The 26,329-nt window shown below is 36.1% G+C and overlaps 2 protein-coding genes across 2 annotated transcripts in view; both read left to right on the top strand.

Annotated features, from left to right (window-relative positions):
• larp1b (La ribonucleoprotein 1B) overlaps positions 1 to 9,624 on the top strand; it is a 36,242-nt gene extending 26,618 nt beyond the window's left edge. Inside the window, 9 exon segments of the mRNA XM_042500398.1 lie at positions 417 to 531; positions 1,572 to 1,741; positions 2,188 to 2,294; positions 3,340 to 3,481; positions 3,484 to 3,502; positions 3,656 to 3,800; positions 6,068 to 6,177; positions 7,936 to 8,063; positions 8,698 to 9,624. Of these exon segments, the coding sequence (XP_042356332.1) occupies positions 417 to 531; positions 1,572 to 1,741; positions 2,188 to 2,294; positions 3,340 to 3,481; positions 3,484 to 3,502; positions 3,656 to 3,800; positions 6,068 to 6,177; positions 7,936 to 8,063; positions 8,698 to 8,958 (1,197 nt within the window). The 3' untranslated portion in view covers positions 8,959 to 9,624.
• Positions 9,625 to 12,267: 2,643 nt separating this feature from the next.
• pgrmc2 (progesterone receptor membrane component 2) lies at positions 12,268 to 25,109 on the top strand. The gene is made up of 3 exons (XM_042501321.1): positions 12,268 to 12,627; positions 20,167 to 20,322; positions 23,429 to 25,109. Exons 1-3 carry the CDS (start codon positions 12,285 to 12,287, stop codon positions 23,524 to 23,526), a joined length of 597 nt encoding a protein of 198 aa, XP_042357255.1. The 5' UTR covers positions 12,268 to 12,284; the 3' UTR covers positions 23,527 to 25,109.
• Positions 25,110 to 26,329: the final 1,220 nt, after the last annotated feature.

The following is a 26,329-nucleotide window of genomic DNA, read 5'->3' as shown; positions in this document are numbered from 1 at the left end:
ATGCCCATTTTTCAGGGCTTCAGCTTTTACTTCTGAACCCTCTGCTGAAGTGGTTGTGCAGTGTTATGTGTGTGACAAAAAAACAAAAATGTGTTTACTCTTTTTTTAACTGTACATAATGTTTCTGCGGTGGCTCGGTCTTTGGGGACGGCTCAGGAACCGGAAGGTCACCAGTTCAAGTGTGACCCAAATACGCAGTGTGGACTGGTAGCTGGAGACGTGCCAGTTCATGTTTTGCGGTTGCACTGCAGAGTTGGCCGTGTGTGTGTGTGTGTGTGTGTGTGTGTGTGTGTGTGTGTGTGTGTGTGTGTGTGTGTGTGTGTGTGTGTGTGTATGATGTGAATTATAACAACAGAGTAAAAGAATGGACTTCTCTTTAGGGACTAATAAAGAAATGTTTTCTTTGTGTTTCTCAGCAGGACCAGGAAAACTTCAAGAAGCTAAACGTCATCAGTAAAGATGAGTTTGAAACTCTCACACCCAAAGTGCCCGTCGACACCAACCAGGAAGTCCCACCTCCTCTCATGCCAGGTGTGTTTGTTGAGCCGCCCTGAAGTCGGCTTCACACCAGCTGAACTTCCTGTTTGCTGCATTTGAACCTTCTTGGAAACATCTCTTTATGTCATGTCAGTTTGTAGTTTCTGACATTTTTGCAACCATAATTCAACAACTTTTGTGAAGAAAATGTGCATTAGATTGTTGTTTACTTTGATTTTAACCCTTAGTGACTGTTTGGTGCATTTTACGCACTTTTCATTCTTCTTTTTTTTAATAATTTTGGCTGTGTTCATGCATATGGCATAAAGTTTGGCAAAATTGTGTATTTTTCTTTAATCTTTGAATTTCCAGCTCAGCTCCTACAATAAGTCCAAAATACACTGTGGAAACTAAATAGTTACATTCAGACTGTTAAGTGCAAGAAATGCTCCATTGAAACCCATTCAAACTGAAATTTCTAATCCTACAACCAACGAAGTATAAATCGTCATGCATTACGTTATTTCTGGGTGTCATTTTGGGCTTTTGCCTTGGAATTTGTCATTTTTACTATTTTCCACCTGGTGATGTCATTTGGCGTATGGAGAAAATGCATGTTATTTCCACCAGGTGCACTGTCACCGTCAATGCGGCTGCAAATCATTTTCATGTGCATGACTGTGATGATTAAAAAAAAAAAAAAAGTTTGCATTCACTATATAGGAAATAAATCTTTTTTTCATCATGAAAAAAGTGGCATCATAACAGAAACCTGGCATTAAAGGGTCAGAATTCAGAAGATTAATCAATATTTAATATTTATGATTAGCACTGATGTTGGTTTCAAACTTAATTCAATGAAAATAGAAAATAATAATAATGTACAGTTTTTTTTCAAAGCTTTGAAAAGTGCATTTTGTGCTTTTTGAACTGTCAAAACTAGAATTTTCTTGTTCTTCAGCATGACCTCCATGTGCACTCATAAGCACTTTAAAATTAAGTAATGATTTAATATTAATATATAATGATGAATAAAAATCAGTTATCAGTAAATATTTATAATGTGTTCTGTGTTTAACTGTGTGTGTCTTCAGTGGACAGCGGAGCAGAGTTGGCGCGCTCTCTGCCCACAACGGTCCCAGAGTCGCCCAGCGCTCATCAGCCCCGAACCCCCAGAACGCCTCGCACCCCCGGACGCCAGGACCCCAACAAGACGCCACGCTTCTACCCCGTCATGAAGGAGAGCGGCACCATCGACGGACAGGTGAGCTCAGGGTGTCGACGCTCTTTTATAATCGTGATCAACAGCCTCGTGTCTTCACGGCTCTTAATAATATATTTCTAATACGCAAAATTATTTAAAACCGTTTCTTTCTCGTTTTTAGTAGTTATTAGGTGTGTAACAGATCTCTCTTTGCATCTCAGCACAGACAGCTGCTGCCTGTCTCTTGTGTTTTGCATTTGTTTGTTTTAATGGTTAGAGTCGAACAACATTTGCAAACTTTTTTACGAGTGTCAAATAAAGTTCTGAGGCCTCATTTTCTCGTTTTAGACACACGAGAGGACTCAAAGGTGTCCGAACCCTTTAAAACCTACAACGACATTTATTTTTTTGTGCTGAAAAAAATTTTTTTGTGCAAATTTTAACAAATATCAGTTGTGCAAACACTGTTTGTAATGTGAATCTTTTGTTGTGATTTCCTGTCTCAGACGCCGAGGAAGAAGAAGACCCGCCACAGTTCGAACCCTCCTCAGGAAGCCCACATCGGCTGGGTGATGGACTCCCGTGAGCACCGGCCGCGATCTGCATCCATCAGGTCCGACCGCTCGTTTTCCGTCACGACTGTAAAAATGTTGATGTTCCAGTTCGAAACAGAGAAGCGGAAGAACAACTCAAACCGCTCACTTCCTTCTTTCACACTGTCGTTCTGTTTCAGTCGTTCTGCCCGACGTTGGTGACCTTTATTCACTTTGGTCCATCAATTTTTTAACAAAATAATTGAGTAAAGACAATCATAAATCTACATTTTCCTGCTTGACGCAGCTGCACAAGTTACATGCACAGTTTCTAAAAAAAAAAATTACATTTGACAAAAATCACTCAACATTCACGGTAGTTTATTGACAGTAAAACAAATATGTTTGAGTTGTTGTGGACAAATCAAACATTTGAGGATGTCATACCGAACTTTGGGAGACACTGATTGATTTTTAATTTTTTTTAATTATTATTTTTGACCAATTTCTGCCATTTTATAGACCAAACAAGTACTCTGTAATTAAAATAATCATTTTCGGGTCTAAATTTCAGTGACGTTGTGATCAAAACAAAAACCTGTTGGAAACATTTAACTCGTAATGGTGGTTTCTTGTAATATTTTTCATGTTGAGAGTTGACTGTTACTGTTGCTGGTGCTTATTATCGATCGCTTAGTTCTTTTTCTGATTGATTGATTTATCATTTTATCTAAAATGAAACAAAAAATGCTCATCAGCTTAGGATGTCATTGTTAAATGTCTTGTAGTGTTTGATTAAATATCCCTAATGAAAAACATAATTTAAATATAATTATATAAAAGAGGGAAAGGCAGCAAATCTCTGTGTTTAAGAGACTTAAATCTGTGAATATTTTGCATTAAGTTTGTTATGGCAAATTATTTTCTGCTGGTAATCTAATGGATGATTTCAGCAGCAGGTGACAGATGCTGCAGACTTCAGGGTGCAATAAAGGCTTCGTGTAAACGATAAATAAACCTCTGGAATCAGGGACATCTGTACCGAACAACGGGTTTAAGAAGTAAGATTAAACATAAGAAACTGTGTCACTGAGACGTCTTCTCTCCTCCTCCGTCCTCCTGCAGCAGCTCCAACGCCTCTCCGTCAGAAGGAGCTCCGCTGTCGGGAAGTTACGGCTGCACCCCGCAGTCGCTGCCCAAATTCTGGCATCCATCGCACGAGCTGCTGAGGGACAACGGCTTCACTCAGCAGGGATACCACAAGTACCCGACCGACGCTGCCTTAACGGTACGGAGACAAAAAAAAACAGCCCAGTTTTCACGCATGCTCACAGTCAGATTGATGTAGACTCTTCAGGTGTTTGTAATCTTTCTACACATTAAGGAACAAGTTTGTTTTGTGCTCTCTTGGTGACTGATTTTTGTTATTATTGTTTCTCAGAGAGGAAACGGTTGGGGATCGGCCAGTCTCAGGAGATGAACACTCTGTTCAGGTTCTGGTCCTTCTTCCTGAGGGACAACTTCAACAGGAAGATGTACGAGGAGTTCAAACAGCGCGCGCTGGAAGACGCCAAAGAAAACTACAGGTGAGGACGACAGCACGATGTTTGAATGCTAAGCTGCACTGCAAACATTTCTGTGCCTCGGGAAAATGCTAAATATTTTACGAAGGAATTTACACAAATTGTGTTGCAAATGAGCCCTGAAGACAGGTGTCACATATTGGCAAAAAAGCTGCAACTCGAGGCCCTAAAGTTTCCTCCTTAGGTGGAGATTCATGAGAACGGAGAAGTACAAAAGATCCGAAGTATCACAGTAATCCCCAAAATCAGGAGAGGCACCTGGCTGCAGACACAGTGGACACCCAGACAAATCCAGACATTGAATGTAAAAAATTAATTTAAATAGCCTAAATTAAAAAAAAATAGAAATAAAAAAAAAAAAAAGAATGGAAAAAAATTAATTTAAATAGCCTAAATTTAAAAAAAATGAAAATAATAAAAGAATGTAAAAAAAAATCATTTAAATACCCTAATTAAAAAAAAAAAAAAGAATAAAAGAATGTAAAAAAATTCATTTAAATACCCTAAATTTAAAACAATAAAAAAAAAAAAAAAGAATAAGAGAATGTAAAAAATTCATTTAAATACCCTAAATTAAAAAAAAAAAATTAAAAAAGAAAAGAATGTGTATTTAAACAAGGTAAGGGTAATATTGTGCGATATGTGGACATGACCATGAAACATTTTTGCTGATAAGTGGCAAGACAAGCATCAAATCTTGAGATAAGCATATCTCCCTAAAAAGATGACAGATCTCTTCTGTGTAAACTGACTGACTGCTGCCTCCCGATGAGTGTCTGAACTCCCTCACTGGACACTAGAGGGTTAACGGTGGAGGCTCAGGGCGGCTCTCTCGCTGAAACAGTGTTGTGTTTCTGCCAGAAGCGCTCTCTTCACTCACCTGCCAAACCCACATTCTTGTGTCGTGGCGTGGGCTGTTGAAGTGGGTGTTTGAGGGCGTGTGAGCAGCGACAGTAACAAAACACATCAGCTGTTTATGTAGCAGCTCACGTCCTCTTCATCACACTGATGGACTCGTCCGTCAGGTTCCTCCTCGTAAAAATCCGGAGTTTCCGAGTTTGGAGGTCGTTCCTCTGACTGTTGTGTTTATGTGCTCTGAGGTCGTAAAGCGGGAATAAAGTGGAAGCTGCAAAGAAGAAGAAGGCTGCGTTTTACCGCTGAGAGAGCGTTTAAACAAGAGGTTCACCGCTCTTTACACTTTATTTCTATATTTTTTAATAATAATAATAATAATACATTTTATTTATGGGTGCTTTATGGGTTCTTTTTTTAAGTTTTTATTGAAATCACTTGGTACACATCATACAGCACAGCATACTGACATTTTCATACTTTTTTTTGTTTTAGACAACAAAATTCGAGAGAGATAAAAAAAAAAAATAAATAAATAAAAAATATATTGCAAAATCATTCATAGTAAAGAAAAAAGAGGGAAAGGAAGATATGAAAAACAAATAAATATAAAAAAAAAAGAAAAAACTAATAATAATAAAATATAAAAAAAACAAGAAAATGTATCATTCTCTTTTTTTTATATACATTATATACATTTTAATTTTAATCTAGGTCACTCTACATGGACAGCAGTTAACATTAATACCTTATTATTATTTACATGTGATCATGCATTGATATTTAATACTTAATCATTAAAAAAGTTTCTTCCATTGACCAAACATTGACTTCTGCCCGCCATGTTTATGCATTTAGGAGGTCAAGTCGGCAACTCGTGATATAAAATATTGTTATCACTGTCAGTATACTCGCCTGACATGCTTTATAATTAAATGTTTGGCTTGCTTGCTGCAGCTAATAGATTATATATATATATATATATATAAATCTATAATTTAATATATTAAAATGTGCAACTACTAAAAATAGCTATTGGGAACAAAATAACAAAATATATCATTTTTTTTCTGGCAATTGCTGAGACTGTTTTCATGCTTTTAGCTATTTCTGCTGCCATAAAACGTCACGCAAATGTCACAACTCTGCAACACGGGTATCATAGAAATTTCCCACTCGTTATTCCGACTTTGGAGGGACGTTTTTGTGCTTCTTACTCATAAAAATGCTAAATACGATATTTCCGAGGAGCATGTGAAGGCAGCATGTCGGAGGCACATGTGGAGAAATCGCTGCTGCAGATGAGCTCACAGTCACGTCATAAAGCACGCAAACACGCTGACGTCTAGATTCGAGTGATCACCTGCGTGCTCGTCTCTGTGGTCAGAGTGCAGCTAAATATTTGTTTCTCCCCGCAGGTACGGACTGGAGTGTCTCTTCAGATACTACAGTTACGGTTTGGAGAAGAGATTCAGGTTAGATCTCTTCAAGGACTTTCAAGAAGAGACCCTCAAGGACTTTGAGAAAGGTAAATAACATCAGAAAGTAACCGAGGAGCCCAAACTGCACCTGTCAGCACTGGGTTTTTCAAAATAAAATCACATCACTGCTCACTGTCACAGTACGGAAACACAGACGGGGTTTTCTCATGATGCGTCTTACATTTTGTCTATTTGGCTTTTTTTATTTTGGTCACAAAAACGTTTCAAGGATACAAACAAATGAAGCAATGAGGCTTTATTATTCAAATTAAATGATTGTTTGTTTTGTGTAATTCCTAACTTTATGGCTTTAAATATGTGCTCAGTTGTCACATAAGTAGACACTACAGGCATGGAGGGAATAAAAATAAAATAAAAGCAGCACACGAAGTAGTGAAAGATTGAGAGATTCAAATCCAAATGATCCGCTATTTAGTTTTAGCTCCACTAAATTGCAATGATGCAGAAATGTTTTAAAAACCTCCAAAAATGTGCTTAAAGGTGAGACAACTCTGCAGTTTTTTATCTTTTATTTTTATCATTTTTTCCAAACAGGCAAATAACAAGTGAGGTCTGGTCATTACCAAAAAAATAAATAAAATGAAAAACACAAAAGACAATATCTGTTCAGTGTTACAAACCATTTATTAATGCTGCTTACACATCTAGTTAATGCTCAATAATTGCAAATTTGATCCTGTAAACCATCTTGACCTGGTTTAAAAGTTCACCGTGCAGACCTGCCCCCTCTGAGCTGAACGTGTTAAAGGGATTAAAGTCGATTTCTCAAACGATTTCAACACAGCGAGTGACTCAGCGGAGCCGAATGGAGGATCCCAGTTCAGACTTCAGCAGCCACTTTATTTCCAGCTCAGTTATTTCTGTGTTCAGTCGCACGTTTGCTGTTCAAACGTCTTCTGTCAGAGGAGCTGAAGTTATTATCCGCAGACTAAACACTGACGGATACTTCAGTCATGAGTCACGGCTACCTGATATGATAATTAATGAAGATGATTCGTGGCTTTATCCAACTTCACATATGCTGTTTTCTTATTTTTAAGCGCCAAGTAATTATTTCAGCTTAAAAATAGATCGATATATTTATTTCGGACATGTAAAACAAACAAAAAAAGGTAGAACATTAAACAAAATGGCAAAAATGGATGATAACTTATACAAAAAACGTCTAATAGCAACAAGAAATTGTAACTTACATGTTCAAAAAGAGGAAGGAGGAAGTATCAACGTGTTATTTCCTTCCCCTTTCAGCTAATCAGTTAATTTGTGAGCTTTATTTCTAACATATACACACTTACATACACACATTTATACACATACACACACACATCCATGTACATACATGTATACAAAAACATCTAAACATACATATCCCCAGAGTTTACACACATACACACACATGCATATTCATACTTATTAAGCATAAGGAAATTATATTATCTGATAAATAATATTTTCTCTGTGCAATATACCGCCTAATGAGAACACTTTTGCATTTTTTAAAAAATTTATTTAATTATTTTAAATATTTTTTTTCCAGACAACCTTTATTTGTGCATTTTACCAGTTTTCACCCCCAAAATTTTTGAAATAATTTTAACTTCCATTTTACATCCACACACGCGCTAACATTGTTGTCCTCCTGCAAATGAGTTTACCGTAAACAAAGGTCCAGTTATGCTGTAAATAATCTGCGTCTGTGTGCTTACATTATAAACACGATGTGACATTTAATAAAGAGTGAATTTGTTCTGAATCGCTTGTCGTGTGTGCTGGTCTTGCCGCAGGTCAGCTGTACGGACTGGAGAAGTTCTGGGCCTTCCTAAAATACTCAAAGATGAAGAACCAGCCCATCGACCCAAAGCTGCAGGAACATCTCTCCCAGTTCAAGAACCTGGAGGACTTCAGGGTGGTGGTGAGTGTCAACGTCTCACACCAACAAAACAAAACCATGTCCCGGAAACCTCCCAACATTAATGAAGTTATATAGCTTATTATTTAATTAGTTTGTATACGTTCAGAGAATAGATATACAACTGATACAAAATAAATCAAATAAAATAAGTATATATGTAAAATAATAACAATAATATAATAGTAATAATGATAATAAATAAACTAATTAAATAAAGAAAATAATTGTAAAGCTGATAATAAACTAATTAAATAAATAGGTTTATTAAATATAAAAAAGTAAAGAATGATATATGTGTGTATATGTAAATGATAAAAAATAGAATTAAAAAGTAATTTAAAAAGGTGGATAATAAAACTTGCTTTTATTGAACCACAGATCAGGGACGTGTGGAGCAATAATGTAATGTAGGATGTGAAATGATGATAATAAAAAATTCAGCACCTTTACAGGAGCTTTTTTAAAGGTTTGCAGTGAGATCGGTAACTATATCATATAGTTTTTGTTTTACTTTGTTAGATCTCCAGGGAACAAATCTGAGATCTGGGCAGCAGATCGAGCGTCTACATGTTTTTGTTTTTTTTTTAAATAATTGCTTGATTCATGTTGTGACCTCTGACCTCTGTGTCCGCAGCCCCCGATGGGAGACGAGGGAGGCAGGAGGAGACGTCACTCATCCTCGGCCGGGGATGAAGGGAGACGTCGGCGACATCCTTCCAACACTACCTCAAAGCAGACGCAGGCCTCCAAATCCTCCACCGCCTCCGCCGCCGCGGCTGCTGCAGCGCAGAACACACCCAAAGACAACGCCCAGAAAACAGCCGCCGCTGCCAGCCAGGGGAAGAAAGGCGAGTCCGGAGCTGGGAAGAAGGAAAGCGTCGCACCAAATAAATGAAGCTCCCTCCTGCAGGTGTGGGTTTGGATAGAAGAAGACGTAGAGCGAAGCAGCGGCGGCGACGATGATGGCGGCAGCTCTGAGATCAGCGCTCGCTCTTTTCAGCGGCAAACCGTTTGGGTATGAAGAGAGACTGAGCGTGGTTGACTTAATTTGATTGTTTTTATCTGTGCATTTCATTTTAAAGCAAGCAAGCGTAAGCAGTGAGCTTGAATCTGTGCGCCTGACAGCTCGTAACGTTTACAAAACAACAACGAAAAAAAAAATGCATTCCCTGCATTTTCTGCCTTTTTATTCTCTCAGATGCCAAAACTCTGCGACACGTTTTGTTGAGCTCCGCAATCTGTAAAAGAGCTCCGGTCTGCACGGAGCTCTCGGCCCGTTGAGCTGTGATTCTAGTTTGCCAAGACAAAGCAGATGTGTGCCTTAATCTGATTCACGAGGACGACGACGAGGGCGATCAGGGACAAAATAGTCCAAATTTCACGTTTTAAACGCTTCCCAATTCAGTATTTTGGGTTTTTATTTTTTTTCTCGACAAACATTTTTTATCACGACAATCAAGTCTGCAGTCATGAATTTGTGAAGGACTGACCCCCCCGAGGCTGGTGCTCACTAACAGGTGTGCCCTCATCTTTGACTGACAGGCCTCAAAACTCATCACGCTGGTTTTTAATTAAAACCTGCAGGATTAATGACAAATTAATGTGGGAAGCTTTACTTTTAAGTTCTGTTTTACACCCAGAGGTAGTATAATTTATTGTTTTATTTTTATTTTTACTTGATTTGATGGAATAGTCTTAGGTAATCATTGCAGTTTTTAATGGCTTTTGCTATTGAATATGATAAAAGAAATGTTTCTGCTGGAATTATGGGTGTGAAGCTAGCATCATAAAACTACAGTATATTTTAGCTTGAAGTTCATATTATGTTTGAGGCTTGGTGCTCTAGAGCACTTAAATCATTAACTTTCCTTTACTCCATCAGTGGACTTAAAAAGAGGTTTTTTCAGAGTTGAATTTAAAAGAAAAAAAAAATGTAAATACTATAAAAAATCATTTGCTATTCAGTTATTCTTCCTGATTTTAAGAAGTGATTTGTTTTATCGGTAGTGTGGTTTTGAGTGTGTTTTAGGATAAAGCAATGCATGTTAATGCCACAGTCTTGAATTGTAAAATGCAAAAAAATATAAAATAACAGTTGATTGTACCGACTCGTGTTTGTGTGATCTGTCTACTTCTCTCACCGCTCCCATCGTGTGTTGCTCAGGGCGACTGACGGAGCCTGACAAGCAGGTTTTAGTTCCCAGCAACAGTTCAGGGTGAAATATATCAGCTTTAAATAAAAAAAAAACTGACTCGTGATCTGAGTCGACTGTGAAATAGTAGTTTCAGCTGAGTGCGTTTCACCAGTTTATCACTTTCAACAGAGCAAACAAGCTTTTTGGAGGTAAAAGTGTTTACATAAAGTGTGCAAATAGCATTCAGATAACAAATGAATAAAAAGGGACAACACTGTGGAGAAAGTGTGAAGATAAAAACCCAAAATAAAACATCAAATTACACCTTTTTTGGTCATAAAATGAAAGAAAAATACATTTATAGAATTAAAAAGTGCATATTTTGGCCTGAAAATGCCCATGTGATCATAATTTTACACCTATAAGAATCAGATACAAAACATTCAGCAAATATTCAAAGGAGTTTGAGAAAATAAATCCTTTAAATTGCTGGTTTATTTTATTTTTATTACAAGTTAGTGGCTATATGTGGCACTACGGGTCCTACAGAGGGACAAAAAGCATCACAGTCTATCCTTAAACCAAACCCGCGGTAGGCGTGAGTGCTGCTGCGTTTAAGTGCTCCTCGTGAATCTCAACTCTGAGCAGCACCACACAAGTTTTTAAAGTGTCTCACAATGAACTGCAATCACCTCAAATAATAAATTTGCATTATTTTTTTTAAATCAGTGTTTGCAATGTCATGCCTTCCCATTTTCTTCCTCTTTGTCATTTTATATTATTAAAACTGATTTTTGTCACAACAATGATGATAACCTTATAGTAACATATATAATATAGTGATTTATGAAAAAGTACAATGTACAACCATGAAAAGTTAAAAGATAAAAATAAGAGTGACTAAACTACAAAAATGTTGAAATAAAATTAATCTTTGTAAGATAATACAAGATGTAATTAATCCTACACCAGCAATAATTAAGTAGTTGCTGCTCAAGAGTCAGAAACAACACAAAAATGCAAAAAAAAAAAAAAAAAAAAAATTAAGTGACTGAGTATACATAAGGATAAAGATATAACAAGAATACAAAGAATATTAATATGAATTAATAATAATAATAATAATAATAATAATAAACTGTACACAGAGTCCACCCCTGGTAAACAGTAAGACAGTAGGCTAGACGGTGAGTGAGTGATCTTTGGATTTTGGACTCTTGATGACATGAAAAAAGTCACTTTGGCTCCTGGGAACTAGTGATGTGCATTTTTCTATTTGCTGACAGTCTGCAGACACAGTGATTCATTGATTAACCCTTAGAGACTTGGGCCAGTTGATTTGATTTCTTTCAGAAACATGGGGAGGAGGCAGTGAGCAGCTGAACAAGACATGGCACAAAAATAAGTAAGAAATTCATAAAAAATGTTACAAGAAAATTACCTGAAAATATGAAAAAAAAAGAATAGAAATAAAAACAAAATAACAAAATAAACGTTTTTTTTTCTTCAAATGTAATAATTGTCTTTAACATAACTTTAGATAAATTATAGTAAATATAATTTTAAAATAATTTAATTTTTTTAAGTTGGTCATTGCCCCCCCCCCCCCCCCCCCCCCCACACAAGAAATCAAACCAGTCTGCTCAAAAGCAATTTTAAAAAAGCAAAAAAAATAAAAATAAAATAAAATAAAAATTCATATTTATTTATTTAAGCTCCAACCAACTAATGTTGAGCTCATTCTCGAGGTATCAATTTTATAAATTTTTTTTTAAAAAATTTAAGTTGGTAATTTCATTTTTTCCGTACCGCTCTTCTTGGGTTTCAAAGGGTTAACTAGCTTATGAAAGGAGTCTGGACGCAGCACAAGAACAATGATATCTATCCAAGTTTCAGAGGATTAAATCAAACAAAACAATCGATAAAAAAATCGATAGTGAAAGCTATTTATAATGACAGTTTTTCTCATCACACAGAGGAACACCATGTAACAGCAGGGCCCGCTGGCTCAACTAGTGTCTGCGGTGTTTCCGACGGGCCGTGAACGCAGCGGCGGCCAGGGGCGGGTAGGCGCTAACCGAGCAGTATGGCGGACGATGGAGACAGTTCGAGCGGACCAGTGGACACCAGCGGCGGGCAGGGGGCAGCGGACGAGTCGGACGGGCTCGGCGTCGGCGCGATGTTGCTGAATTTGAGCATTTTGGTCGTTGTGGTGGCGGTGTGTCTGGCGGTGTACCGGCGGTGGGGCAGGCGGCTGGTGTCGGACGCGGCCCAGGGCGACGAGGCCTCGGCGCTTCCCAAGATGCGGAGACGGGACTTCACTCTGGAGCAGCTGCGGGAGTACGACGGGCTCCAGAACCCCCGCATCCTGATGGCCGTCAACATGAAAGTTTTCGACGTGACCAGCGGCAAAAAGTTTTACGGGAAAGGTGAGTCAAACAGCGGGCAGATGCTGAACTGACAGCCGCGGGAGTTTCTTTTTTTTTGGTGAGTTGTCCCGGACAAAAAAATTTGGGCGCAAACGGTTGTGGTTAGCTAGCTTTAGCTGTGTTGGCTTTGTCTGTGTTATTGAATGGGATGCTAGCTGTTAGCTGAGGAGCGCGGCTCTTTTAGGGGTCGTGACTGTCGTGTTGGAGCTTGGAAGCGTCCGGACTTTATGTCTGTGGCCGCTTAACATGTTTAACTTTTTTGTTAAACTTATGTGAAAGCTGGAGGTTTTAACCAGCTAGCCCGCTAACGTTAGCCTGTTAGCTTGTTGACGTGCACAGACACACTGCACCGTCTGCTGTCGCGTCTGGAGCCGCCGCTTGTTTACACTGATGGGACTCAACATGCATCAAAACTGGGTACTTTGCATTAGTATTTTAACCTTAAAACATATAAATCTTACCATATTTACTGTTTTAGATGCTCGTTTCATGCAGAGAATACACGGTTTTAGCTGCACTGACTGTTCTGCCGTGCAAAGTTAATTTTTTTCATAGACATATTTATTGATTTTTCAGGGTAAAACATCACAACAGATAAACAGTGGTGGATGAAATACCTTCTCACCAGAAAATGACTTTGCTAGTAGTTAAAGTCCACTATTAAAATATCACTGTTATCCAAAGTAATTTTATAGTGTTGAATTCACTCAAGTATCAAAAATAAATGTATTATGTTGAGTTTACTTAAGTAGCAAAAAATATTTTATTATGTTGAATGTACTTAAATATCAAAAAATACTTTTTTTATGAATGTACTTAAGCTTAAAAAATAATGTTTTGTTCCATTTATGTAAGTATAAAAATAATTTTAGTATGCTGAAAGTACTAAAATATCAAAATCAATTTTATTATATTTAATGTATTGAAGTATCATAAATAATTTTATGTTGCATTTACTTACATATCAAAAAAAAAATTATTATGTTGAATCTATATAAGTACCAAAAATAATTTTATTATGTTGAATGCACTTAAGTATCAAAAGTAATGTATTTAACTGACAAACCCACACAAAGCAAAACAGTTCAACTCTGATCAGAGATGCAAACATCAATACAGGAAACAGACCCAGAGATTGGTTATCTATAGTTTCATTTAAATATGTTTAAAAATAATAAAATCACACAAGTATAAACAAAGGGATATTCTAGATATATTGATATAAAGTAGTGCAAGTAAGAAAAACAAACATTAAATATAACAAATGAAATATGCAGTAAGCGATAAAGATGAGTAGTTGCAGGCAAATGTATCTGGTAGTAAGAGTGAAAATAAAAATGTATATATAATTAAGTGCACACAGTAATGCATATTATAAATCTGCATAATGTAAAATAAACAAACCAAAATTTCCATGCTACAAAAATCCAAAAAGTACTGCTGATATTGAATCCAATATAGGACATAAAAGACTCCCATCTTTTATGAAATACTTTGTCTTTAGAAAGCAGCAGACTTGTCACATAACCTTAAGAAATATATTCAAATTTGACCATATGCTCTTTTATGATAGATTTACCTCCATGTTATTTGTGTGGCAATCTGTGTGTAAACATGTAATCTGAAGATATAAACAGCTTCTACAAATACAAAAAATTCACTCACAGAAATATTTTGCAAACATAAACACTGATTTGCAAGTACACAAACAAAATTAAAGACATTATTTAAAAATTAAATAAAATAAATAAAGACTTGGTGTGCAGAAAATGCAAATCTGCAAGCATATAATTGACAAATTAAAACTGAAATCTCAATTACATATTAGACAGTTGTAAATGATAGGATTCTTGCCATTCATTTGTAAATTAATTGAATGTATTCACAGATATTATTTTAACTTGTGGAATTTGTGTATTTGCAGGTTTTATATTTGCAAAATAGTTTTGTTAGATTGCATATTTTTGTATTAGTGGAAGTTGTTTTACATGTACAGATTACATATTAACACGTGGATTGTCACTTTCTTTTCTATTTATCAGCAATAAAGCCATTTGTCATCCAAAGCAGCATGCATATGGGATAACTTTTTTTAATTTATTTTTTTAAAAGTTTTTTGGCTAAATTGCATTAATTTCCTGTCCTGTACGATGCAGAAGCTCCTGTACTTTCCAGCAGGACCACAGGAAATGGGTAAGACCACAAGTTTCTGTTTTGCACTGGAGTCACAGAGGAGAGAAGTCAGCATTATATATGAGCTCTGTGCAAAATGTTGAGTTTTATTGTATTACAGAAGCATCGTGTTCTCCCCCGGGCCTCATCCTGTGCAAAGCGAAACTTAATTATAGCTCAGGGAAGACCAACAAATATGAAAACCAAATATTACATTTATTTCTTTTTACCTACAAAGCACTGCTGGCCTGTTGCTCAGCGTTTTCTCTGACCTGTCTGACTCCACCGTCAACTCCGTAATAAACTATAATTATTCAGCCAACATTCCCAACGCGCTCATGTGTCACTTCTGCTATTTGACACCACGAACGTCGAGCCGAGTTGGCCTGAATCTATCAGGCTCACCAAATTATGACGCACAGTTTTACAGTAGAGACGCGCTGGAGTCGTTTTAAATCGTTTGTTTGTTTGTGTTAATCACAGTGGACTTCATGCAGGGAATGATGGCTGATCAACCCATGTGTCAAGATCAGATGGAAGTAATTTCTGATTTTTTATAATAAGTCAGTTATGAACACAAAATATCACATTTTCTGGGTTCAGCTTCTAGTCAGTGAAATTTTACCTCTGTTTAGTGTCGTTGTAAACTGGGATTGGTTGGGGTTTTTTTGTGCTCAGGCATGATAAGTATCTGAACATACACATTTGTCATTATTTTTGACCCCTAGAGATTAATTTAAAAAAATTGAAAATATTGTCAGCTGAAGCTTTGCTCTTCTGGTGAGACAAGAGTCCAGCCCGAGCTGTCATTACAGCTGACTGCTTTTTTTATTTTGTTTTATTTTTAAGTCATGCTAAAGGAAAAGTATTACATAAAAAACACAGCAACAGAAGACAAGCAAAAACACATACGATTTAAATATATAAAAACTTAAACATTTCAAACAAAATAATGAATCAAACAGAACAGAATCAAAAAAATAAAATAAAATAAAAAAAAATTAAAAAAAAAAGACCTTTAACAGGCTTCCTGCAAATCCTTAAAGAATTCTTAAAATGCATAAAATCCATCAATCCAAAAATTAGGCCCTTATTTGTATTAACTCCTAAACACATGGATAGACATTTAGTTTCCCGCGCTGTAATCGGTCACTCACCTTTCACGGACATTTAAACCTGCGAAACCTGAAAAAATTGCTTTGATATTTTCTGAAAACAAGGAAGAAAACATAATAAACAACCTGGCAACAAATGTCCTGAAAATTGCAAAAAAAAAAAAAAAAAAAAAAAGAGGAGGTGTTATTGAATATTATCAAAAAACTAGGGAGAAATGTCTAGAAGATTACATTTATAATTTTCTTATTTATATATTTAAAATAATGAAGTAATGTGACAGAAAAAAATATATATATTATATTTTCTTGTAATTTTTAACTAATTTCTTGCTAATTTTTGGTCCATATATTGTTAAGCTGCTTGTCACCTTCTTCCCATGTTTTTCAAAGAAATCATGTTAACTTGGCTTGTGTTAAAAAAGGTTAAATTAATCTTTCAAAAGTCTTAAAATGCTCACATATTGGACGTAAGATTTCATGAATCGTTTTTGTTGACATTGCATTGTAAAATTTTAAAATAATTGATAACATTAAAACAAAAAAAAAAATAGAAATGCAGAATGTCTCTCACATAACCGTCACCCAGAGAGTCATGTTTTAGTTACATTAAATATTTGGGCAAAATTGTCTCTAACTGTAAGTAGTTGATTGGGGTTATTTTTTATTTTTTTTGTCAATATTTAAAAAAAAAAAATTCAGAGTGGAATTTGAAACGTCTTATAAACCACTTGCCTTAAGCTGCAGTAACCACGCTTTGACGCTGGTCTTATCAGGTCGTAACAACGATTTTTAGGACATATTTTAGATGAGACACGGTGCTGCAAGCCAATTGCATATCTTGCGTCACCACCTCACATGTGAGCACAATAAATTACCCACTTCCCCTCACTGGGCAGCGTTACTACTACACTCGTACATTTTACATTATTCAAGCCCAAATCTGACCGATTCCTCCTTTTTGTGAGTCATGGCATTTAAATAAACAACTTTATTCTAATATTAGGAAGTAAAACATCAGCATGTTTGCGTAGCGTCACTCAGGCAAGCAGGTTTATCTCTGAAGTGCTCGTTCTTGTAGTTATGCAAGGTAGAGCACATCTAATCTTTGAGGTGATAAGACGTCTTTGCCTCACGGTCGGCAGCTTGGACCGAGTTTTTTTTTTTTGTGTTGCACAATAAAGTAGGAAAATCTGAGAGCCTTCAGAGTTTTCACATGCTGGTCAGATGATGATCTTATCCAGGAAACTAAAGATTAAAAACACAGAAAATGTCATGAAAAGGCCCGAGGTGCCGTTTGAGAAATTTATTATAAAGGCTGAGTATCACAAGTGTCTTTTTAACGCATTAAATAACAATCTGATAACTGGAAATGCCTGATTCTAACACATTTTAACACAGTGGCCTTTGTTATATCCGTTAACACTGAAACTGTGAAGGAATTTTAACTAAAATGTCAGAATTGTTATTGAAGTTGCACAACAGGGCAACAATAAAGGCTGGGCAGTATTAGACAGAAACAAATATCACAGTTTTTCTGAATTTTTCTGGATAATTAGGGATTTACTCTCCTTCCATACGGAGTCATTTCAGATTGTTTCCTCATACCAGATTCGGACCTCATACCAGCGCTCTTTTTCCCCAAATTTAAAAACGGTCTACTCTGCAAAAACAGAGTCGGCTGTGACAAAATAAATGTAACCGACAACAAGAATAAAGCTGTATTTTATAATGACGTTTGTGTAGAAGCTGAGATTAATTTGGTGTGTCGGATCAGTTTCTCCCGGATTATAATGTGGTGAAACTTTTAGTTAAAGCATGATGGCTTTAAGACGTTTTATTCTGAAAGACCTGTGTTGATATACCAGCTGAAGTGAGCCTGTATTAGCTGTGTTTGCTTTCGCTTGAACAATGTGCAGATAAAACCTGAAGCGTCCTCATAAATGTGTTTAGATATGAACCCCGTATTTTCAGCTGAGCATTTTCTTCGCCCCCAAGGCTTAAAAAACAGGTAACCTCTGCATTCGGCCACCGGCTTTAGCCTTCACCCTCCTTTGTTGTATTTTCCGCTTTCCGAGCACATTTAATTACGTCAATAAAATGTGCCATCGTCACATTTTCAAAACCTACAACTGATTTGCAGATATCCGAATCATTCCTGGTTTATTTCCACGTATGAATGAGGCCTGAAACCGAATTGAGAATATGGGAATGTTTTACTAAACTTAAAAAAAGTATATGTTCAGAAGTAATATTACTCAGCATATAAATGCATACTGTCTTTATTCATAGATTAGTCAGTTAGTGAGCAAAATTTCCAAAAACAGTGGGAAAAAATATACGCTTTCATTTCACGCAGCCGCCAGTTGATGAAAATAATTTAAATTGCTTTTTTTCCTATTAATCCAAAAATATTGAGTTTATTGGCATAAGTGACAAAGAGAAGAAACAGAGAAGAAGAGCACCAGCACTCTGGCATTATTATTATAATTATTACTATTAGCCTTTAATTAGTATTGTATGATTATTATGTTTTATTTGACTGAAATTTTGACTCGTAACTAAAAGTCGACAGATTATTGGCCTGATTATTGGGACAGATTATTTGTCATTTTCCTGATTATCTGCATCGGTATTTTATTTTAACAATTGCAGATAAAATGAATTAATTAAAAAGTGCAAAGAAAGTATCAGCATGGGACAACCTTTTACTTTGTAAAACTTCAGGGAGCTATTTTTATTTATTCTTTTTTTTTTAAAAATTGAGTTGACTTTAGAAAAAAAGTTGCCAGGAACTTGCTGTATTTGATGTTGAACTTTTCAGTTGTGATTAAAAATTTAGAAAAGGTATTTAAACAAAGTTTTGTGTTGGAGTTTATGTACGAAATTCTAAAATTTGACAAATATTTTCATGTTATTGTAAATGCATATTGGTTCCAGATATAGGTTATTAGTCTCAGTAACTAATAATAATAAGAATCGGCCCTGAAAAACCAATATGGGTCGACCCCGACGCTTAAAAGTGCCAAAAAAAAAAATCACCACATATGAGCCTCTGGAACCAGTAAATGTTTAAAACTTTTCATTTTTTACTCTCCACTAACAGATTACTGAGCTATCACTGCAGCTGTAATTTAACTCTAACGGTTTTAAAGACCATTTAAAGGAACTTTTTAAGATCGCCACAATATCACATCACAACATTACGAATGAATACATCTTCAGCTCTAATAACAGCAGCACACTGAAGTTCTGCTGCGTCACTCTCGACAGACTTTCAGGGAAAAACAGAAGCATGTCGGGTTTTTGTGGAGCTCAAGTCTCTTCGTGAACTCTGTATCTGCGCAGCATTCGAGTGCTTTACTTATTGGCAGTCCTCGGGGCTTTTAATGTGAAGCAGCAGCAGTCACATGACGCACCACTGAGCTGATCGCCAAGGATGAACTTGGTGCTGGAGAGGAACTGTTTTGTTTGTGTTTTTGTTTGTTTTTTTTACACTTTTCTTTCTCTGTGGTCAGTCTGAAGCCAGGGCTCCCTTGGATCCTTAAAAAGTCTTAAAAGGCATTGAATTCATCAGTCAAAAATAAGGCCTTAGTGTGTATTAAAATGTCTAAAAATCAATCTTTGAAAAGTCTTAAAATGCTAATATACTAGGAAGAGGATATTTGTTTCTGACGATGCACCCCGAAACCTCAAAATACTTGGTAATGTTTTTGTTTGTTTGATTTTTTATTTAAATCATTTATCATATTTGACGTGCAGATTTGGATAAAGAACAGCACTCGTGCATATGAGACCTCCAATCAAAGAAAGAGAACAAGCTTTTTTAAGGCAAATAAAAATGTGCACTTGTTTTCTGCAATTTTTAAAAAATAAAGGTTTATGTTGAAAGAAAATATTTTGGTAAAATTGTTCCTAATAAGTAATTGATGTTGGTTCGTTTTTTTCAAATTTTGTTTCTTGTAAAAATGATCCTAAATTTTAGATAGATTTTATTTGGCAAATAAAATAAACATACATATTCAGTAAACAAACAAAAGTATTTCATGTCCGAAAAGGAGTAAGAGGAAGTAAATCCTAATTTTAATTTGAATGGCAACAAAAAGTCTTAAATGTAACTTTGTTAAAGCTGCAGGAAACCTGTGAAACACAGCAGCTTTCACAGTCCAGTCAGAGAAAAGATCAGTAAAGACTGATGGTTCGCCTCTGTGAGTCAATGATGTTTAATCTCATGGCTTTTATTTTTCTCCCTCAGATGGTCCTTACGGCATTTTCGCAGGCCGGGACGCTTCGAGAGGCCTGGCCACCTTCTGCCTGGAGAAAGACGCCCTGAGGGACGAATACGACGACTTGTCAGACCTCAACGCTGTACAGATGGAGAGCGTGAGGGAGTGGGAGATGCAGTTCATGGGTAGGCTTGTTTCCTCGTGTTCCCACCACAGAAAACGCTCCTCGGATATCGATTTGTCTCAGATGTCACAGATGGATCCACCGTGTTCAGCGGCGGTCCCTCAGGGCCTCTGGACATTCAGACGGGTCAAACTGAGGAGCAAAAACGAGTTTGTACTCAGGGTTTTTTTTTTTTTTTTTTTGGCAACTTCTGCAGCAGCTTTCACTGCTTTTCCGTGTTTTTTAGTTCAGTTTAAACAAAATCTTCATATATTCACAAAGAAATCTTCAGCTTGCAGAGAATAAAGACACAGATTCACTTTGCATTTAACAGAAAAACTATCTGAAAATAAAAATTTGGGTTGCAACAGTATGAGATTTTCACGGTAGAATAACTGTCTCAGAAAATATTGCGGTTTTATGGTATCACGCAGACTTATTATGAGTATTCTCAGTAACCATGACCCTTAAATACAGTTTGTTTTTTTTCATGTTGTTGAAAGAACATTTTATCAAATTTTATTAATGAACGTTAGCGAACATATTTCTTTGGTACAGTATGCAGAAAAAACACATCATTATTTTTCTATTTTTTATAAAGTGAAAACGAAATGCAAAAAATTCCCATTAAAAATCCCGACGCGTATTGCAATATCTATTAAAATATTCACGATATGATTTTGTGGCGTATCATGCAGCCTTATCAATAAATCATTAAGTAATTTTTTAAAACAAATATGCTGGCAGTGGTTTGATTTTCTTCTATGTTTGTGAGTATGACTTAACTGACAACTCTGAGAATATATGGTGGTCATTTTTCACTATTTTCTGATGATTATTAGCAGAAATTTGTCTTTTTCATCAACAGTGAAAATATAAACATGTAAAATATCAGATAATAGTTTAAAATATACATCATGATTTTCTAAAGCCAAAGCTGACATTATTCAGAGGGCTTATTTTATTCAATCTTACATTACAAAATTCAAAAATATTGAGCTGAAATTATTAATCATGTGATGGTTGGTTCACTCGACAGAAACTGAATAACCAGCAATTTTGGTAATAATTGTTTTAGTCATTCTTTATGTAGAAAATGCCAAACTGTTTCTAGTTGCAGCTTCTCCATTGTGAGGATTTACTGCTTTTCTCTTAATGTGTCAGTTAACTGAGGATATTAAGACTATTAAGACTTAATAAGACTATTATTGAGTATATTAAGTATATTAAGACTTCGTCTAAAACAAGCAATTTAAAAAGTCACTCTGGGTTTTTCAATTTTTGATCAAAATTAATTCTGAAAATAATGTGCAGCCTTAATTCTGTTTACTGTCATATAAAGCTATGAAAACCAGAAAATATTTTAATTTAAAAACCTGAAACCAGTTAATTTTGTGCATTTTTTTGTGTTAAAATATCCAAACTAGTTGTTTAATCGACCGATCTCTTCAGCTAAAACAAAATCTTCAGATGTACAGTTGAGCCGAAGAGAAGTTGAGAGAAACGTGCAGCAAACTAAAAATATCCTCTGCAGCCACATCTGCTGAAAAACAGTTAAAACAGGAAACACGGAAACTGGAAGGAAACAAAAGAAGTTCTTTTTGGATACTTTTATATGTCAGCACGTCAAATCTGTGGTTTATTCTCTACTTAAAGTGTAAATATAACATTGTTTATCATAGTCTGTCATTTTAAATTTCCTCAAACGTACTTTTCCTCCAAACCTGTGTTTTATTTCCACGTCAAATGTCCTTTTTAACTTGGAAATAAAACACAAGCTGTTTTTTCTTCGACTCCCGGGTGTCTAATTTTGGCCTGAAACACGTCGGCCTCTGCTTACTGAAATAACACGTCTGTAACGCTCGCAGCGTTGGCCTGATGCAGATAACACATTTAAAGCTGGACCGGGCAGCTTTGGAAGTTGGCCGCACCAAACGGTGTCTGATTAAATCACGTAAGAAGATGTCGGTAAATTCCTCGCAGCACGTTGTTGAGTCTCTCTGACTTCTCCCAGATATTCAGGAAAGAAACTCGATTTGTCAGTCAGCAGAAAATTAACAACAAACTGTTGTGAGAATGGATTAACTGTTGCTCCAATGTCAAACATTTGCAGGTTCCAGCTTCTAAAATGTCCATTTTTACTCTTCCAGTTTTTCATTATTAAAAAGTGAATTATCTTTGGGCTGTTCGTACGACAAAAATAATTTCAGTGTCACTTTCTGGTCGGGAACTAAATAATTATTTCCATATTTAAGTATTTTCTCTGTTCATCTTTCAGTTGTTTTTTGATAATATAAATAATAATTCACTATTAGGGGTCGGTCGATATGTTTTTCAGGGCCGATGCAGATTATGAATAGTTAATGAGACTGATAACAGAAATTTGAAAATGATTTGCATTTACAATAAAAATGAAAATCTCTGTCAATATTTAGAATTTGGGAAATAACAAACTCCAACATAAAACTCTGTTTAAATGCTTTTGACAAATGTTTAATCAAAACTGAAACTTTCAACATCAAATACAGCAAGTTCCCACCAACGTTTTATGTAAAGTCACCTGAAAATTTAAATGAAAAAATGAAAATACAGATAAATACTGATACAGATAATCAGCAAAATGCCAAATATTGGCCTCTATAATCAGCCAGGCCGATAATCTGTTGACCGATATTGTTTTTTTCAGTACCGAGACCGATTATTCGTAGTTTATGCGACTGATTTGCGATATTTGGAACAGATATGCATTTACAATAAAAACAAAAAACAACATAAAACTTTGTTTGAATGCTTTTAGCAAAATATTTAATCAAAACAGAGACTTTCATATACAGCAACTTTTCTTCATAAAGTTTAGTGAAAATTTAAAAGTTGCTGTAAAATAAGTAAATAAATAAATAAATAAATAGCCCCCTGAGGTTTTTTACAAAGTAAAATTTCCTCCAATGCTGACACTTTTTTTGGAGCTTTTTAATTAATTAATTTTGTCTGCGATTATTAAAATAGAATGCTGATACAGATAATCTGCAAAATATCGACCCCGATAATCATCCGGGCGGATAATCTGTCGACCGTAACGTCCTTTGTAATCTTCCTTTTTAACCGGAGATTTTCTGGTTATCTTCCAGAAAAATACGATTACGTCGGGAGGTTGCTGAAGCCGGGAGACGAGCCGTCGGAGTACACGGACGAGGAGGACATCAAGGACCACCTGAAGCACGACTGAGCGGTTCCATCACACCGACCAAAGCCAGGAGCCCCAAACAGCTGCGACAGACCGCCCCCAGCCCCCCAGACCTCCTCCTCCTCCTCCTCCTCCTCCTCCTCCTCCTCCTCCTGCCCCATCCATCCACCTTCCACTCCTCTGTCCCGCCCTGAATCTCCTCACCTCCTGAATCGGTCCGGCGCCGTGGCTGTTCTGGAAGGGCAGGACTCAAGTCTCAACGCCCAGACCTCCCTCCCTCTTGACGACCACCAACAGAGAGCGATGGATTCGACGAGGGCTTTTATTTTTTAAAAGACGGAAAACACGTCTGGGGGGGAGCGCCATTAGATGTATCCAAAACAAAATATTTTAGTCATTAATCCTGGTTGAGGGGGGGCGTGTGGTCATCGTGGTCGCCGCTGAGCGCCTGGTGGTCAGAGGTAGAGAAACACATTGGTCGAAGATGATCAGTGGAATCGGGATTGGGGGAACAGATTTCTTTTTAATCTTTGGTTTAGTCAACTGAAACTGCTTCAGCTTTCGGACAGCTTATCAATCAATCAATGTTTTTTTTTTGTTTGTTTTTTTTTCCAGATAATTCCCCCCCTTGTGGAGAGGACAGTGCTGCAGCCTAAAAAAACAGCGCTGTGGGAACAGGCGGGGCGTCGCATTTTCCTGTTGTGTTTGTAGTGTATGCACTACTAGTTTTCTTTGTTTGTCACCATGTGATTGTATTTGTTGAGTAGCATAGAGGGCGGGCGGGATTTTTTTTTTTTTTTTTTTTGGGATGGTTGGGGGGGTTTTAAGGTCCTTGCCATATAAAACCTGTTTTGAATCACATCAGACGGACTGAATCACTGATCGGGAATACAAAGGGAAGGTGATAGGCAGTCCTAATCAATCGACTCAATTGTTTACATGCCTCACAAGCCAGCTGCAAGTCTGTAGATGCCCCTGAAAAATGGTCCAAGTATTAATTGTGCCTTATTTTGTTTGTTGTGTCAGTCCTGGCCGTAACAGAGGAGGCGAGCGGAGGGATGGAGGTGTCGGTTTTTTCCCTAGACTCGGTCCCCCAGACTTTAAAAGAAGGCATACGTTCTGTCAGTCGTCCGCGCACAGACTGTAATATTTCCCCACTTCACAAACTTTGTAAATAGTCCGTATGAATTACTCAGTGTTACTGCCATATTTATGTAGTTGATGAACTCCATATATGTATAATGCTATGTCGTATTGGCCAAAACCCCCATGGTTTGTGTTTTTTTTTTTTTTTTTTTTTGTTCTGACTTCTTTTTAAACGTGGGTGAATTTCAAAAAAAAAAAAATACACACACACACATACAAAAAAAAAAAAGGAGTGTTGCAAAGTGCTGCAGGGCGGGACCGGGAGCTGTTCTTGCGAATTTTTTTGTTCGGAGACGTTGCTTATCCTGTAAATATATCTATCATTTTATTAAAGCATGTGCAACAACAAAGTGAGCTATGCCGAATTCCCACCACGTCATGTATTTAAATGTTGGGTGTGTGTGTGTGTGCGTGTCTGCGTGACAGAGGCAGGAAGGGATTTGTTCATGCATAATAAATCGATTTGGTTAATAATTGAAGATGTCTGGAATTCATTTGCTCTTAGAGGCGACGTGCTTTGATCGCTACCAGGAAGACGTTTTATAGTTTATTAAGACGTTCAGTCGTAAGCGTCTGTGCCGCAGGACTGTTTACCTTAAAGAAAACACAAAGATAGAAAGTGTGAAAAGTTAATATTTGAGATATAAGTACATAAAACTCATTTCTGTCTGAACAGTACTTGTGAGTGTATTTACATGAATATCCTCTTTGTTAATGATAAAGATTAGATTCTGATGACAGAAAAGTCGGAGCTGAGTTACTGTGAGATAATGTTGCACATCTGCAGAGAGCAGTGCTGTGAATTTGACGAAAAATCAGGAACAAAATGTACAACATGCAGAGCGCTTCATGGCAAACCTCCGCAAACGATTATTAACGCCAGATGTTCAGACCCACAAAAGCAGAGAGAAATGAGAGGCGGAAAAAACAAAAACTGAGCACTGAAAGAGAGATGTGACGATTAATGGACAGTTTCTTTCTGGATTTTTCACTTAAATAGTAAAGTGAATCTATGATATCTTATGTCTGTATGCTCTGTCACTGAGCTCGTGTAAGGTGGCTTCTGAAGGGAGGAATAAGTTGGAATAATTGCAATTTTCTCCTTAAATTAAAGATTGTGCCCAATAAAAAGAAAAGACAATGCTCCTTCATTATTATAAAGAAAGAAATAGTGGAAAATAAAAGCGATATATGGTGTTAGTAATTTATATTTATTGACACAAATCAATGCAGAAAATAATGTCATATATAATGTATTTGAAACATAAATACATTAGAAGAAAAAATATAAATTAGAAATTATTTCTTTTTTTGATTTAATTTTTAAATATACATTTTCAGTATTATTTCAATTAATGTTCAGTCTTATTTATTTTCTTTTACATGTGCTCAGTCTTTTTTATTTTATATTTAAAATAAATGTTCAGTATTACTTATTTCAATTAATGTTCAGACTTATTTATTGTCTTTTATAGATGTCCAGTCTTTTTTTATTTTCTAGTTAATTTTTTTAAATAAATGTTCAGTATTATTTATTTATTAATTTTAATTAATGTTCAGTCTTATTTAAATTTTTTTTCTATAAATGTTCAGTCTTTTATATTTTTATATAAATGTTTAATCTTTTTATAATTTTTAAAATAATGTTCAGTCTACGTGTTGACTCAGTGAAAATGAATGTTCAGTAGAATATTGATTT

The sequence above is a fragment of the Plectropomus leopardus genome, chromosome 14 (genome assembly GCF_008729295.1).
Source record: "Plectropomus leopardus isolate mb chromosome 14, YSFRI_Pleo_2.0, whole genome shotgun sequence".
Taxonomy (NCBI): domain Eukaryota; kingdom Metazoa; phylum Chordata; class Actinopteri; order Perciformes; family Serranidae; genus Plectropomus; species Plectropomus leopardus.
This window is presented reverse-complemented; position numbering and strand designations above follow the sequence as displayed.

Excerpts from the sequence above, each read along its gene's own strand:
- pgrmc2 (XM_042501321.1), top strand. The coding sequence starts at position 12,285 with ATGGCGGACGATGGAGACAGTTCGAGCGGACCAGTGGACACCAGCGGC. Across the intron at positions 12,628-20,166 it reads CAAAAAGTTTTACGGGAAAG|ATGGTCCTTACGGCATTTTC; the intron begins GTGAGTCAAACA and ends TTTCTCCCTCAG. Across the intron at positions 20,323-23,428 it reads GTGGGAGATGCAGTTCATGG|AAAAATACGATTACGTCGGG; the intron begins GTAGGCTTGTTT and ends GTTATCTTCCAG.